The 17,196-nt window shown below is 25.5% G+C and overlaps 1 protein-coding gene across 1 annotated transcript in view; it reads right to left on the bottom strand.

Moving 5' to 3' along the window:
• Positions 1 to 564: 564 nt before the first annotated feature.
• Positions 565 to 17,196, bottom strand: part of LOC111624819 — a 73,413-nt gene continuing 56,781 nt past the window's right edge. Inside the window, exons 14-22 of the mRNA XM_023367773.1 lie at positions 13,322 to 13,399; positions 11,824 to 11,925; positions 8,622 to 8,724; positions 8,477 to 8,530; positions 7,932 to 7,999; positions 7,643 to 7,827; positions 6,775 to 6,831; positions 3,265 to 3,325; positions 565 to 785 (exon numbers count right to left, since the gene is read on the bottom strand). Coding sequence (XP_023223541.1) covers positions 715 to 785; positions 3,265 to 3,325; positions 6,775 to 6,831; positions 7,643 to 7,827; positions 7,932 to 7,999; positions 8,477 to 8,530; positions 8,622 to 8,724; positions 11,824 to 11,925; positions 13,322 to 13,399 — 779 coding nt within the window. The 3' untranslated portion in view covers positions 565 to 714. The remainder of the gene's footprint in view (positions 786 to 3,264; positions 3,326 to 6,774; positions 6,832 to 7,642; positions 7,828 to 7,931; positions 8,000 to 8,476; positions 8,531 to 8,621; positions 8,725 to 11,823; positions 11,926 to 13,321; positions 13,400 to 17,196) is intronic.

Here is a 17,196-nt window from a genome sequence, read left to right as displayed (position 1 = left end):
TATAAAAGTATAACCTTTACAGAAATAGATGACAGATAAAAGTACCACTGGATACCAATATATAACAGAAACATCATCAAACAATTGCCTAAATAATCGGACTATAACTCCACTAATTAACAAAGTTATAGCCCAATTATTTGGTGATGTTTCTATATACATATTCGGCTTCACATTATTTGTTATACACATATATAACATATTAACTTTATCCCAGGAGTTACTTAGTACAATGTAATCAGACCCTTCTGCAATAAATCTGTGATTTTTGTTTTTTCTATTGGCTATCTTTAAAATTAATCTTGTCTTGGAAGGAAATATGAATAAATTTAATGTACTGTAAATCTGTTTTACAGAAATGCTTGTTTTTAATATTGGGGGATTAAGCATAACATCAGCATGAGATTTCTAAAAATTGGAAACAAAATGTGAGAGGGAGGGGGTTGGATAGTCAAAAAGGTCTTAAAATTGGTGCCCAATGCACATTCTACTGATATGACATCAGCATAATAACTATCCAATAAATAAAACATTGACATATTAAAAATTATAAACAACTTAGAATAATAAAATATAAATTATTTTAATAAACTTTATAAAATAAAATACGTAATTATGAACGAAATATTACAACTTGAATACAGTCATGAATTTTATGAAAGAAAAAACAGTTTTTATGGAGGGAAATTAAGCTTGTGATATAAATCTGATGAATTATATATGCAGCATTTGTTGTAATTCTGAAAACATTACATCCAATTCACTTCTTCGTTTTAGACGGGAAACTGAAAAACAAGAAATTTTTATTAATATTATAAAACAAATATTTTACATTAAAAGTCATTTAATATCTCCAGTAACCATAACAGTTAAAGAATAATTCAAATTCTTGGGCAACAGAATCTGGTTGAAATGAAACATTACTATCAACTTTGACACTAAAATCTATAATTAGTTAATAATTTTATAAGTGCATTTTCTCATTTCTCATCATTTATACAGGGTTATAAACAAAAATATATGACATAATTATAAGACAACGAAAACTAGGTTAATCCAGTCATCCTTAAACATGTCAACAGTTGAAAACCTAGAAATAAATTTAATAATGATTTTATAACTTTCTAAGCAAACTAATTAATTTGTATTGAACATGTAATTTTACTTGTAATTGACTTGAATGTGCATCTTCTACATGAAACATCATTTTAATATGTATATTTTGTGACATCATAATTTTCATTTATTATCATATGTTTATACCCTCTCACCTAAAAAGTGTGTGATATAATAGAAGTTGTTATGATTTTCTTGCAGACAAAAGTAAAGTATGTATGTATGCATTTCAGCCTACAAATTTTAGTGTATATTACTGGTGCATTTAACATACGTAATATATATATATATATGCATGTTAAAATGCCTAAAATATCTGATACTTTACATACATATGTAGGCACATATATTTCAATTTTGAATGCATATAAATCTGTCCCTTATTAATGACATTGATTTGTTGTGGGTATTGGCCTTCTCTACTGATGTTTGAAATTCTGAAATTATATACGAACTAATTCTTGTAAAATATTTGCTAATGAAACTTGAATGGAACTACTAGCAATTAAAAAACTCCAAGTATATAATAATTTTAATGGCTGACAAGGCAAAGCAGATAGCTTTAATTGCAGATTACCCTGCTGTTAAAATTACAATCAATCAATCATTGCATATTATCCCTTAGGATAATATGAGCTAATTCTGTTCTTTCATTTATTACAAAGGTCATCTCAAGAAGTTGAATCTAAGAAGGCAGCCATAGAGAGTATGGTTATTCTTTTTAATATAAAAGTTTTTAGAAAGATATTTGATAATATTGATTTAGGATCAAAATATAAAATTTGATCCAGAATCAATATTAACTTGCAAGATTATTTTACCTTTTTAATATGAAATGTCACTAATTTATTAATAAAGTTACATATCAATGTATTAAATTTCCAAATGATTATTAACCTTGAAATTTCTTTTAGCTATCTTTTTCTACTCTGAAGTTTTTTAAATCTATTGCTGTCTCAATGTGATAAAAACTTAATATCCAATTATTACAAGCTTAAAATTCAAACAAACTAGATATAATCAAATTGCTTAAATCTAGTTTTTCAATCATAAACTTCTAATAAGAGAACAAAGTGCAACCCAGACAATGACAGATCTTTCATCATCCTCTAACTAAACAATATACTGTAAATACTCAGTACAGTAGAGCCTCGAAAACTCGGCACTCGATAATCTGGCACTCCGGATAACTCGGCCACACCTTGGCAGGGCAAAATTACCCTTAGATAATTAATTTTCATCATAGACAGCTTTATGCCTCATAAAGTATTTTTCTGAGGTCTGTCTTATCAGGTAAATAACTATACACTGTGTATTCATTAATTTCATTTTCATGTAGTAAAGGCTCTATGCCTTCATAAAGGACGTACTTTTCCTTTGTTTAAGGGTATTTGGGCAGTTTATTCTCTGTTGTATTCTCAAGCAAACAATACATACAAGTACAGTACAATATTTCCTGAGGAAACACGCATACTTATCCTTTTTTAACCCCATTCCCGATAACCCGGCATTTTCACAAACTCAGCCACCCTTCGGTCCGCATTAGGCCGAGTTTTCGAGGCTCTACTGTATTACTATAATACTTTAAAAGTGTTATTGAAAGAAAAATTAAAATATGCAGGATTTAATAATGTTCCATAACAATGTGCAATTATGAAATATACAGACTACATAGATTATGATTTGAAAAGTTAACAGTTAAATTTATGGGCTAGCCACAATATTCATCCAAACTTACAATACAAAAAAAATTTCTTAAAGTTATAAACCATCTCTGTTGATAACAATTTTAATAAAATTCTGATCTGGAAACAAAATTATGAGTAATGTTATAAAACATCTCAAAAAATCTTTGAATGATATGCCAATCTGAATGTTTTATCAAAACAATAGCACTTTAACTTGTTTTTAAAGCTTTGTTTTAAATAATTAGTTCAATTGCCAGAGAGACAATTTTACTGTTTAGAAAACTTCTATATTTTAAATCAATGGCAATTTGATAATCAAATCTTTCATTTATGTTCTTGTTAATATTATCCAGCATATAAAAACATCATCAATATAATATTTGAGTCAATAATACTAATATAAGATCTTTTAGTGCCTAATGCCAATTAGTTCAATAATTTTTATTCATGCTTCACTTACCAATTTTCCTTTCCTGGCCAACTGCTTCCAATAATTTCCACCTGTCTTCTTCATTGTCAACCTAAAATATATTCAGAAAATTAACTTATTGAAAGAATATAAAATTAATAATGCTAAATGCTTTATGATGTTTTCATTTTAAATTAAATTTGTTTAATTATGCATTTAGTTTTGAAAAGTGACAGGATAGCATGAAAGTTGGTTAAATGAGCTATATTTTGTCTCAGTTAACTTTTTAGTTACTTTGTATAATAAAACTATCATTAATGCCATTTTAATTATAATTATGATTATATGTCTTTATGCTCACTATGTTTTTGAATACAAATATCTTAAGAAATGATTATTAAGCATAGAATTCTAAAATTATAATTCTATAATTATAAAATTTGTTAAAATCATTAATTTATCAAATTGTAAAAAATTAATTTTAGACTGTAAGTTGTAACATTTAATTATATGATAATAATAATATATTGATTAATCCAAAAATATACTTTGTAAATTTAGAAATCTAAATAGCATATTTTTCAATTTCTGATGTAAATAGCCACATTTCTTCCAAATGACAAAGACTAAGCAGATGAAAATATCAACTAATTGTAATAAAATATATTGGATGATATCCTCATTGGCTTAGTCTAAGATTTGAAAAAAGTTTAATCCAATCCATAGTTTGTGAGATTTAATAATATTAATAATAATATATATTTATTTATAATCAAATGTCATATTTCCATAGAATTTTGATATAATATAATCTTATCAAAAAACTTTTAAAATTTATATTGACTTTAATACTATAACAATTTTAAATGTTGAATATATATTTATGATACAGGTATCCCTCATATAACATAGTAGTTACATTTTGAAAAAGTGCCGTGTTATTTAAATCCATGCTATATTAAACATAGGACTAATACAAATCATCGAGTTAGGTTCCAAAAGTTAACAAAAGTATACTATTCTTTTTTGTTACTGAGAGAAATATATTTATTAAAGCAATCAATAATTCATTAACAATGACAATTAAAAAAACACATTATTACAATTACTGTATTATCATTATTAATTTTAGTAAAACAACGGTGGTTTATTTTTAAGAAAATATCATAATCTTCTGAGTTTTGACCTTGATCAGAAATATCAACATCTTCATTTTTTAAAAATTTTTACCATAAAAAGTTTTTTATGTATGACAAAATAAAAATATGTTATCAATTGAAAACTTTTTCTAGCAGGTCACATTTGTTTAATCAAGGACTGAGTGAGTTTTACAGAATTTGTGTTTGAATACTGAATTGCTTGGGTTGGGAACAGTTCCAATACTGAGAAACTGTTGTATTTCGTTCATCATTTTTACAGATGATTACTTACCTACAGTTAAAAAAAGGTTAATAACATGTACCTAAAAATGTTTAAATAAACTTTACTAAATACAAAGATTAATCTATAAAAGCAAAACACAGTGACAGTCTTAAAGGTTAGAGTCTGAAAGCAATGACAATGACAACTGGTTGATAAGACAAGGAAGGAAAAAAAAAAAATTGTTGAAAAAAAAAAAAAACTAGCTTTCATATTGGAGTTCATTAAACCTGATGAAAGGTACAAAATAAATTGAAACTTTTCAATAATCTAAAATCCATGAGCAAATTTGAGATAACACACATGCTGACTTAAATAAATATTGAATAATGGAGTTTGTACTTAAAAGTGGTGAAATTTTGTATGGAGAATTGCCCAAATTTTTGAACCATGTTAGAGTGAAACTGTGTTGTATGAGGAATACCTGTATATGTATATGTTACAGTCAAAACCCGTTTTTAGTTAGAACGCGTTTTAACTAGTTGAAAATAGTTTATACTGAATGTCTTTGTTAAAACCCGTTTTGTCTAGTTGAAACTAGTTTACACTAATTGTCTTTGTTAAAACCCGTTTCGTCTACTTAGAACTAGTTTTAACTCAAATTCATTTTTGACTAGCAGTAGATTCTAGTTTTAACTAGACAAAACGGGTTTTAACAAAGACATCCAGTATAAACTAGTTTTAACTAGTTAAAACGCATCCTAACTAAAAACTGGTTTTGACTGCAACGTATAGAGTGATTCGGGGGAAGATGCCTAATTTTTAATATTTTCAAACAATGACATCACATATTGTCATGTATTTGTATGATGAATCATTGGGCCAATATTGAGTGCAAAAAGCTGTAGTTGGCTACTGTTAGTTCATTTTCTACATCCGAGAAGAATAAAAGCTAGATAAGAACGAAGCTTTTGTTGTGAAATGTTTCTAGAATAATTTTAAACTAAAAGTTAAAATGGAATTTATTAAAAATTGCTAAAAACAATTATGTGTGATTTAGTTAAGGTTCTAAAGTTTCCATTGTCAGCTTCTGCCAATTCCTATCAGACATGCTGGAGCATGTGACTCTACTAGGCATCTTACCCCAACAAATGGAAAATATGCCACATTTTTCTTGGGGTAACATGCCTGTTTTTTGTTAATTGATTTCCAATATGCCTATTTTTAATAAACTTTTGTTTTCTCGTTTTATTGCAGGATATGCATAAAAATTATATAAGAACTTCTCAAAAAGGTTTTTGGACTGAAAAAAGCTTTCAGCTAGCTATAGAACACGTTAGAACGGGCGGAAATTTAACAATATTTATACTGTGCTGTTATACTTTCTATGAAGTACTTTGTACTACATATGCAATAAATGAAATTTGGTTAAGAAATTCAAAAATTAATTTTATGCAATTATATTTGTTATCTTACCCTAATGGCATTTGGCATCTCACCCGGATACTTGGGGTGAGATGCCTAAAATGCCAGACAGTGAAAAAGTCATCATCGCAAACACAGTATACAATTTCTTTTTAATAAATTCCAAACTTTTATTTGAAAAACATACTCCAGAATATGATATTTTCATTAGAGAGCTCCTAAACCCAAATTAGCGCTGTAATTTCCTTCATAAGCAAAATGTTAGGCATCTTCTGCCGAATCACTATACATAACTTTATTTATTTCCCCCAAACATATTTATGTAGCTAAAATTAGTTTTAACTAATGATAAAAGTAAAAACTAGTTTTATCTAAAATCAAAACATGTACAGCAGTACATTAACTAGACAAAACTTGTTTTGTCTAGTTAAAACTATAATTTACTGCTAGTCAAAAATGAATTTGAGTTAAAACTAGTTTTAACTAGACAAAACGGGTTCTAACAAAGACATTTAGCATAAACTAGTTTTAACTAGTTAAAACGCGTTCTAACTAAAAACGGGTTTTGACTGTAACATATATAAATTCAAACCATTTAAAAAGAATAAACATCTAACCAGATGTAAACCAAATTTAATAAAATACAAACTGAATATGTTTTATATCACAGAGAAAATTAATTTCATTCTAATTACTAAATTTGATACAAGATGGTGACAATTGCCAACCTTCAATTTAGAGAAATTATGTAATATAAAAAAAAATTTTTTTACTTACTAATTCATTAACTATGGCAGTTGTAATTTTAGTTAAATCTTCCTTACGATTAAAACCCTAAAAAAAATTTAAATTATTACTTTTATTTTTAATGTGTTTAGAGTAATTTAGGATAATAATTATGTTTATATTTTCTTTTAGTCATGTCAATTCACAGTAAATTAAACACAAGTAACTTGTACTTATTTTTATTGTATTGTACAGGTGTAATAATTTAAAATTTTTTATGAGAATTTTTTCTTGTCAATGTAAATTTTTCGTTATAAATTTCATTTATGTCAAAATTAACACTTTTTTTTATAATTGATTTATCTGCATAAAATAATCATCAACAAGTTAGTTTGCTGGCTAGTGTGTTTGTAGGATGCATTCTCAAATTTTTACACATTTATACAGTGTTAGGATTGAACATCAACACCACTATTTGGAGTTGAAAGTGAGTTTGGATGCTGTAAACCAAATATTAATCATTTAGAATGATTATTCAAGATGGAATTGTTGCAGTGGGTTTACATATATATCATATAAATATCTTTCTTAGATTATGTTAATAAAATAGACTGCATGTTAAAGATTAGTAAAGTGTAGTTATTTTTGAAAGTGCAGTTTGAGAATAGTATAATATATTATGTACTAAAATTATCAAAAGTGACTAATGATTTGTTTGTTTTTTTTATTATAGAAAATAGTGTTTATGAACATATTTCTATTCAAAGAGCATTAAAAGAGCATGACTACTGATCAATAAATGATGAAATATAACATGTAAAGTACATTATATTAAATTTTAAAATAATAATAGTGAAGATAAAAACTATTAAAAATTTCAATGGATGCATTTCTTTTTTTAATTTCAAAAAGAACAAACCTTTTCAATGAAAGCTGTTGAACAATACGCCATATCAAGATTTTCAAAAAATTCAATCACAGATGGATCTACACCGTAAAAATGAATGCTATGTAAAGAAATAATATCACCACCGTGGTTATCTTTTATAAGAAGCTTCCAATACTGAGAAGTTTCTTTAAAACCATGGTATTCCTGTGGTTCACCTGTAATTATTAAATGATTATTATCAAAAATAAGAAAGTGTTATGCTGAAAAAGAATAAGATTTAAAATTCATATCAATATTACACAAATTTGAACAACTTTACCAGGTTTTAATGGATCTTTTGAACCTTGCATTTTGCATATGAATATCCTCACCGTTTCCCACGGTCCACTATTTGCAAAGAAAAATATCATTTTTAAAATACAGAAATTGGTGACTGAAAAGTTATTAGAGATTGACATTATATTTTATTGTAAATAGTATTAAAATTTAAATTAGACATTATTTTATGTAAATTTTCTCGAGATACTATATCAATATTTTTATTAGAAATAGCAATTGATATTCATATATTATATGAATAATTCTAACTATGACTATTAAATATTTTTGTCTATTTATAAATTAGCTTATAGCTTTATTATAGAATTATAACTTTTAAATATATTCTTGAATTTAAAGAATACTTATATATATCATTTAAAATTTAATAAATATTAAATTGATTTTTTGTTTATTGTTCCTAAAAATTGTTTATTTTTCAAAATATTGGTAGTACTGGTGGATGAGTCATCTTTGATTAAAATTGTATAAAAATTTAATATGAAAAATTAAAATTGTAATCAATAAATAGGAAAAATGACTCACTCTAATCCTTCTGCTTTCTGAAGTTGGCATCTTTTTGGCATTTGATCACTGTCCCTATTAATTAAATATTAAACAATAAAGTAAATTTTTATTTCTCACTAAAACTTTCAAATTAAAATCAAAATGAAGAATTAAAAATTCTTACCATCCTAATATCCTGATTCCAGACAAGATGAAAGGTCTACCAAAATCAAATATCACAAAAGAACTGAATTTACAAGGTATAACACAAAGTGTACAAGGATCATCTAAAGATGCATTAAAAATGAACAATAATTATTAACTATATAATACTTTATATAGTAATGACAAAAATAGTTTCAATAATTGTCTTTTGTTTATATATTTACTATAATAATAAACATTTTATTGTTCCTAATCTAAAATTATGTACATATTTTAGAAAAAATGATCATCATTAATTTTAACTTGTATTGTTATATATCTTTAACTTTGGCATACAAAGTATACTAATATCCACACACATTTATTTCTCTAAATTCCTTAATCTTGTACAGTTATCTGTTTCTTGGAGATCAAGAAGTAATCATTTAAAAACATCTTTTGGGCTTTTCAGCCCATCCTCAGATATCAACACAATAGTGACAGAAAATGAAACACAGATTCTAACATATTTCTCATAAAAGTTGGAACAGCATACAATAAATCACAACACATCTTTCTTACATTTACAGTACTTGACTTTGTCTTAATGTACCCTTCAGGCTGGGCCATGCATTGTGCATTATGGGACTTCCTATTCAATATAATACTAGAATTATCACTAACAAATTCCAGTTAGTGCATTTAGTATGCTACTCATCCTTTTTCATGTTTAAAAATCAGGCTTGCTTACAGAACCATGAGATTCTGACGAGTAATCCTCTTTCTGGTGATTTATATGAAATGCTTTAATGTCATATCCTAGGCAAATTCCTAACAAATGTGCAGTTATGCTTGAGATATCTTGATGATATTTTTAGTTTATGCAAAGCAAAATATTGAAAAATTATTACAAATGTTTAATAGCAACAATTATGGTTTAACATTAGGTCTTGACCAGTCTAAAAACACAAGATCCACTACTTGGACTAAGATATTAAACTTAGCAGGATAGAATAGTCACGTGAATTTACCTCAAACCCAATTCCCAAGCTTTCTTCATATCAGTAAACTATAGTGATTGTAAGACCTTTAAAATAGTTGAGTTTCAGGCACAAATTAGGTGAGCTCACAACCATTGTTCCTGCATAGATGATATTTTGCATGAGATTGAGCACATTAAAAAGATTTCAGTACAACATGGCTTGAGCAGAAGGCTAATTACCAATTTAGTATGTAATATAAAAAATAGATTAGACAAACAAGAACAGCATAAACTTTCAGAGCAAAAATGCTTAATCCTAGATTTTGACCCTAGGATAAACAAGACCAAACTGTTTAAAGATATAGACATATACATTGCATATAATTGAATTCAACATTATTAAGATTAATAACAAAAGGAAAAGATAATATAAATGAAAAATATACCAGGAATGTATACTATACATCTAGTAGATTTCAGATTCAATAGACATCTAGCATATATTAGATCTACTAAGAGATCACTAGATGACAACTAGAATAAAAGAACACAGGTAGGATATCCATAAAGATAGTTACACAATCACTTTAGCTTATTTTGCCAGCGATCCAGAGTGTCCCCAATATTTTATACCTAAAAGCTAAGAACAATAGAAATTATTGAAATCTTTAGAGCAATGCTCACAGGTGTTTGAATCAATAATAATAAGAAAAGCCTTAATCTTTTGCAAGCATGGCAAGCACTGCTATGTAACCCTCTGCCAAATGGGAGACAAGTAACATCAATTGATAATAATTTTGTTAACTTTTTCTACTCTTTTTGTTTATATAATTTTAGTGGTTTTTTATATCTACTTATTGTGTATATATACAGTGGTACCTCAGGATACGAAATTAATCCGTTCTGAAACTGAGATCGTATCATGAAAATGTCGTAAGGTGGATCATCTTTTCCCATACGATTACATGTAAAACCAAATAATTTGTTCCAACGCGAAAAACATACTCAAATTAAAGCCAAGTAATACATTTAAAAAAATAACTGTAATAAGAAAAACAAATGAAAAATGCAAACTAATGTAACGTCGTATGGTGAGTTTTTGTTCGTATCATGGAGCAAAAATATGTTCGAATTTCATGTCGTATCCTGAAAATTTCGTATGCTGGGGCGTTCGTAACCTGAGGTACCACTGTATGTTAAACTGTAATCTTTAAATTTTAAATGGCATCATGTAGTATTTGAAACGTTCCATTTTAAAAAACCAAAAAGTGATTTTGTTATTTGAATGGCTTAAATAACTTGAAGACCCCTAAATGTGACTGAAAATGTTTGTTCTTTTATTAAATTGAATGTAGGAAACATAAGAAAGGTATTGTGATTTACAGATCTAACTCCGAATATTATAAATATGTGTCACATCACACTATTTGCAATCTTGTGACTACCTTCCTCCTGTTGATGAAAAGATTACACAAGCACCTTACTCCATTGTGCAACCTGTAGCATATTCAGATTGTTCAAAATTCCTCTGGTAAATATTTTAATTATATTTCAAGGCTTGAACAGACTCAAAATGTTTTATTTTGTATTTATCTTCAATTTTAATATTTTGAAACAAGTTTGTTAAACAAATTTCAGAGTAAAAGAAAGTAATTTCATTAACATTTTAAATTACACTAATTAAAGATTGTTATACAGAAAATATACAAAAAGCATATTATGTTTATTTGAAAATTTAAATTTTTCTCCTAGTGATTTTTGTTTAAAAATTCTTGAAATTTATATAATTTAATTTATTAGAGATGGGCAAATACTAGAAAGTATTCAAGATTTGGGATATTAAATATAATGTCAATAAAGAAAAATTGAGTATAAAGAATATTCTTCACTATCTCTGGTTAAATTTGAAAAAAACAATCCTGAATACATTTGAATGCGTGTTTTCTTAAATAGAAGTCTGCAGTAGGTAAAAAGGTGAAAATAAGAACAATTATCTTAACTACAATAGATTAAGCAATAAGAATACCTAAAAAATTTATTGTAAAAGTCAAAATAAAAAGTTTGAAGCTTCATTTCTTATAATTTTGTAAATTTTTTTCTTCTTGTTTTATTTTATTAATTTATTTAATATACTGAAATAAATAAATTAAAAATAAACAAAAATATAAAAACTGTCTATTGGTGTTACTGGTAAATATGTGTAATTAGCGAGTACAAGCATATAATAATAATAATATGTGTAAATAAGAAGATTACTTACTATCCAAAAGATTAGTATGAGGACTACTTTTCATCCATGAGTTACAATAGGATGTTTGTAACTTAGTCCACAACACATCATTTTTTAACAGAGGATAAAGTGCTAAATAAGATTTTTAAAAATAAAACAATAATTTAAGTAAAATCATTTTAGTCAATTAAAATCAAGCAAAAGCAATTTTATGAGGTTGCATTATCATATATGATATGACAATTAACATATGTATATATTAATATAAAAATATGCAAAAATGACTTGTTTGAAATTGGCACGAAAATTTAAATGGTTATCGATACTTAAACCAGACAATGCTTGATAAAATTATTTTTAATGCAATAAATAAAATCAAAATATTCTTATTCTATATAATAATATATAGATACCAGATCTGTCCACAAACATATTCAATTTTATATCTGAAACATAATAAAACGTTCCTAAATTTTCTTACTATTTAATCAAAATCTTAAAAGAACTTCTTATAAATTAGTAAATCTCTGGTTGAGCGACACATAGTTTGATGAATTACATTTTACAATATCTACAGAATCTATCTGACATTTAGCATTTGTGTAAATAATGAAGAATTCCAACATTTATCATAAATTTTAGGAGATAAATCACTTTTCATTCACAATAATAAGAGAATTATTGGAAATTAAAAATATATTTGTAGTCAATTCATGGTTCTTGAGCTTTATTTAATATCTTAACTTTTTTAACAAAGTTTTAATATGAAAGATTTTGAATTCCTACTCATATTAATACATTGTATTTTTAATTTTCAATTATATTTTTTAGTAATTTTGTTCTTATTCTAATGTTGGTTGTATATTATACAACCATTATTTGTAAAATAAAGATTATAGTAGGGTCCAAAATTCAATAAAGCAATACTATATATATTTAAACAATTGAGCCATTCACATGCAAAATCGATTAACTCCAATAGTATCCTTTGTATTACTTTTACATTTTTCATATAACTAATTTCGTATATCATGCATTCTACAATGTTTATTTAAATTTAAACAACATATATTATAAATTTCTCTACTTCTAGTTTTATGGAGTTAAATAATTTCAAAAATGAGGGGCTCAATTATTAAAATATGTTCACAATTTGAAGCAATTTATTGACTTGTAGACTATCTGTGTTCTGTTGTCTAGTTTTTAACTTAATTCATGATAAAATCTTATTTAATAGACACAATAAAATGACAACTTTTAAAAGTAATTTTCTTTTAATTTAGTCCAAAATGTTTTTTATAAATTGATAAATAGTAGTTATAAAAATATATAAATTTAATTATTATGAATAAATTTACTGAGTTAAAAATATCATTGTTATTTTTTTATAAGTTCATAAATTTATGATCATGGTAAAATATTAATGTGTAATAATTAAAACATTAAAAATATTGCCAAAATTTTTTGTATTTGTGTTTAATTCAGCTACATTCTAACGAATATATCTGAATAATTAAAAATATGTTACCTTTAATGTCTTGAGTGTCTTCTCCATTACTATTTGTATCACAGAATCTTGGTCTTAATTTTGGTTTTCCTTTCCATTCTAATTTTAATCATTTGAAACAACAGTATAAGAAAAATATCCAACTTCTCTCATTATTATTCTGTTCACACTGCCAAAGACAAAAATATGCAATTTTGTCATTTGTTAAATTTGACAGCATGTTCATATTGATTGATAATCTTTAATAGAACACTTTTTGTCATTGTTCTTTTTTGTTATAAATTGACAAAATTCTGCATATTTCTTATTCTCAGTTTAGCATTATACTAATAGTTCAGAATTCTATGCAGCCAAAATATGCAAGAAATGAGATTAAAACAAATTATCCTAATACATGTACAATACATAACTGTATAATATGAAAGGTAAAAATTTATAAAAGGGGAAAAGTTTGTATAATATTCGATAAGTTGTTACTTATGTAGAGCAAGAAATACTTCATTGAACTTATGTAAAATGTGTAAATACAATGTGTAAATTAAAATTCAATAAGACTATTCAAAAAATTAAGTGAAGACAATACTTAACATAGTTTTCACTAGTTTTTTTCCTATACAATAGAAATATTTTGAACTTTGAATAAAACATTCTATTATTAGATGTCATGAATTACCTCTAAATATAAAAAACTGCAGAAAATTTTCTATTGTAGGCTCTGATAAAAGTTTGTAAAACAAAAGTTATAACATTTTAGTGTGATGCGTAACATAATAATTAAAATATGTTTGTTTTAGCATCTATTTTAATTTACTACAAAAAACATACTGAATTTTACAATTTATAATATGAAATACTGAAAACCATTATTAATTTGTAATGATCATAATCCTAATATATTGTACTAACTGTTACCCATGACTTCGTCCATGCAGATTTTGAAGAAAACCCCATTTATATTTGGTATTTCAACAACCATAGTAATTGTTATATAACAACTACTGCTGAGAATTGCTGAGAATAAAATGAACTATTTTCAATTTGATCAATTTTCTGGAATGTTTACAATTGTTCTATAATCGAACCAATATGCAATAACAAATTCAAATTTAAAACGGTTCGAACATTTGGTTAGAAAATCGAAATATATAAAAAAATTTATAACAATGTTTAAATGTTATCAATTTAATACACCTAAGTACTCAATGAAGACTAAACATAGTTGAAAACAAAAAAATCTCATCTAAAATACTACAGTAGAAGTCATTCTTCAGGTTAAGCCTTAATCCTCTCCTTCTCCCTGCGGAGAGAATTTCTATTTGTTTATCTGGAAACAATTCAATTTAAACATAAGAATTTTACATATTAAAATTAGTTTTCCTTTATTTTTAATATTTTTAAGTTCTTATAATTGAAACTCTATTCATAAAAACTGCTGTTTTACTCTTTATATTTTTATCTAAACATTTTTGTATTCCTAAAATCATCTTCAGGAATAATACTAACAGTCAATATAAAAAGTTACACAGTCATTAAGAATGATACCTTCAGAAAGATGTATTATTTTTTGATAAATGGTTAATATACATCCTCCTTTCACATAAAACTGTCTAGTTTGCCTTCCACAACTGTATATTTTCATTATTAAAGTTTTAAACTCTAAAGAAGTAGTTTTTATGAATAAGTGAATACAAGAGTTATTTGGTTGTTTTTTTTTTATAATTCATTGTTTAAAATGTAAAATGCACATTTTGTTTTAAGCATTTTATGGTTAACATTCAATGTATTCTACATGGAAAATCATAATGATATCGATAAGATTATAACATTAGTTTTTATTAATTTAAAAAGTACAGAATCCCAAATACTAGAATTAAAAAGCAAAAATTAAATTAAGAATAATCTACAAATAAATATCTAAGAATATTTACAAACATATTTGTACTTTAAAAAGTCAAAATATAATTAATCATCCATAAAATAAACTAATCATATAGTCCAATAAAAAAAAAGTAGAGATGCTTACTGATATCAATCCAATAAATATGATAACTACTATCAAGATGATGATAACTACTATCAAGAAAAGAAAATAAAGATCAGACATCAGTTTGTAAAATTAACTGATTCCAATATGCTGATATATTGGTATCAAATAGGTATCAGTTACATCTCTAAAAAAAAAAATAATAATGTCAAGATAACGATAATTTAAAACATGTTTTAAATGACAACTATGTTAAAAAGAATGCAAATCAGAAAATTATTTGGAAATAAACAGCTATTATAAACATTTATAAGATATCATAACAAATAAATAAAATTATTAAAAGTAGTCAGGTTAATTGAAAATTAAATATCTATCAAATAAAATGAAAAGAACTTGGCAGAATTTATGATATCAAATAGATAATTTGTCAAAATTATAATGGTCTCAGTCAACAATGTTGAACAACACATACAAAATGATTATTATTCAACCACAAAATACCTGTAACTAGATATTTGGAATATGTAAATCTAAAGAATATTTCAAAAGAATTTTATCTAATCAGTTTTATCTAAAGAAAGGTATTTGGGAAAACTTTCAGAATAGTATATGTCTATTATGACAGATTGAATAGAAAGAAAATATGTAATAATTTGAACAAAAATACATACCTTGGCTTTGAGTAAATGTGTAATTTGTTAGAAATTAAAAAATAAACCATTTGACATAATTATTATTCTTTTTTTATTTTAAAAATTTTATATTTACTGAAATGATTATTTTAAAACTAATGAAGGAAACAATCACTTAAAAATAAACTTAATCTTCAAAATAAAGAAAAGGCTGAGCTAAAATAAGCAAAACAATAGTTAGTAGTATAAAGATAAAAGGTTTCAGTTACATCTCTAAAAAGAGAATGTCAAGATACAGTTTAGATATTCATTTAGAATGTATCTAAATGAAAAATAGCAAAAATTTAAGCTAGACTAAGTGTAGATAAGTTTAAAATTTAGTTTCTTTGACTTTGATAAATGGAATAATGGAATCAGAAGTTAGACATACAACCAGAAAAAGAATAGAGAAATTATGCATGAAAAATGAAATTTAAATTTGACATAAATCAAATAAGACTTATCAGCAATAAGATAAATTTGAAGATAATTGTTTCAATAATTTCTTCTCTTAAGAATAGGATTCAATGAAATTTTCAGGGGGAAAAGTTATAGAAAATATCACAGAAATATTGTTGAAATTGAAAATTATATATATACATATATATATGTTTAATGATCGCTTCAGGTCTTTACTACTGGTAACATCTCTATTCAATTGATTTTAGACATGTTGAGACAAAATCTAATACCCTTTATACAATATCCAATATTAAATTATTATGCAGATGTAAATGCATTATTTAAAACTCATATACCAGATTATACATTATATTTTAATTTGCAATTACCTGTGATTCACTATCAAGTTAGTAAGCTCAAATATACTGCTGGCCAAGTAAAATGCCACAACATATAGGCATCTAGATATTGCAGGTGTTGCATTTTACTTGGCCAGCAGTGTATATGCTAAAACAGGTATATCAGTATCCATATACAGTAGAGCGTCGTTTATCTGAATCAATTGGGGACTGGGGTTGTTTGGATAACTTATTTTTCGGATAACCAATTATGTATGAAAAAATATATTAATTTATCCCGTGTTGAAATTTTTCTCCGTTGCGTGTCGCTTCGCGTTGAATTTTCGTCGATGTTAAGCCTAACGAAGACTATTGTATCATTAAAAATTATTTTTTTATTTTGTACAAACAAAATAAATATATTGAAAAATATAAAAACAATAAAAAATTATACTTCAGATGTTAATTTAGTATCAAAAACGTAAAATATTTGAGTAG

The sequence above is a fragment of the Centruroides sculpturatus genome, unplaced genomic scaffold (genome assembly GCF_000671375.1).
Source record: "Centruroides sculpturatus isolate CEXI.00-Female unplaced genomic scaffold, Cexi_2.0 scaffold394, whole genome shotgun sequence".
Taxonomy (NCBI): domain Eukaryota; kingdom Metazoa; phylum Arthropoda; class Arachnida; order Scorpiones; family Buthidae; genus Centruroides; species Centruroides sculpturatus.
The sequence above is the reverse complement of the archived record's forward strand: the minus strand, read 5'-3'. Positions and strand labels throughout refer to the sequence as shown.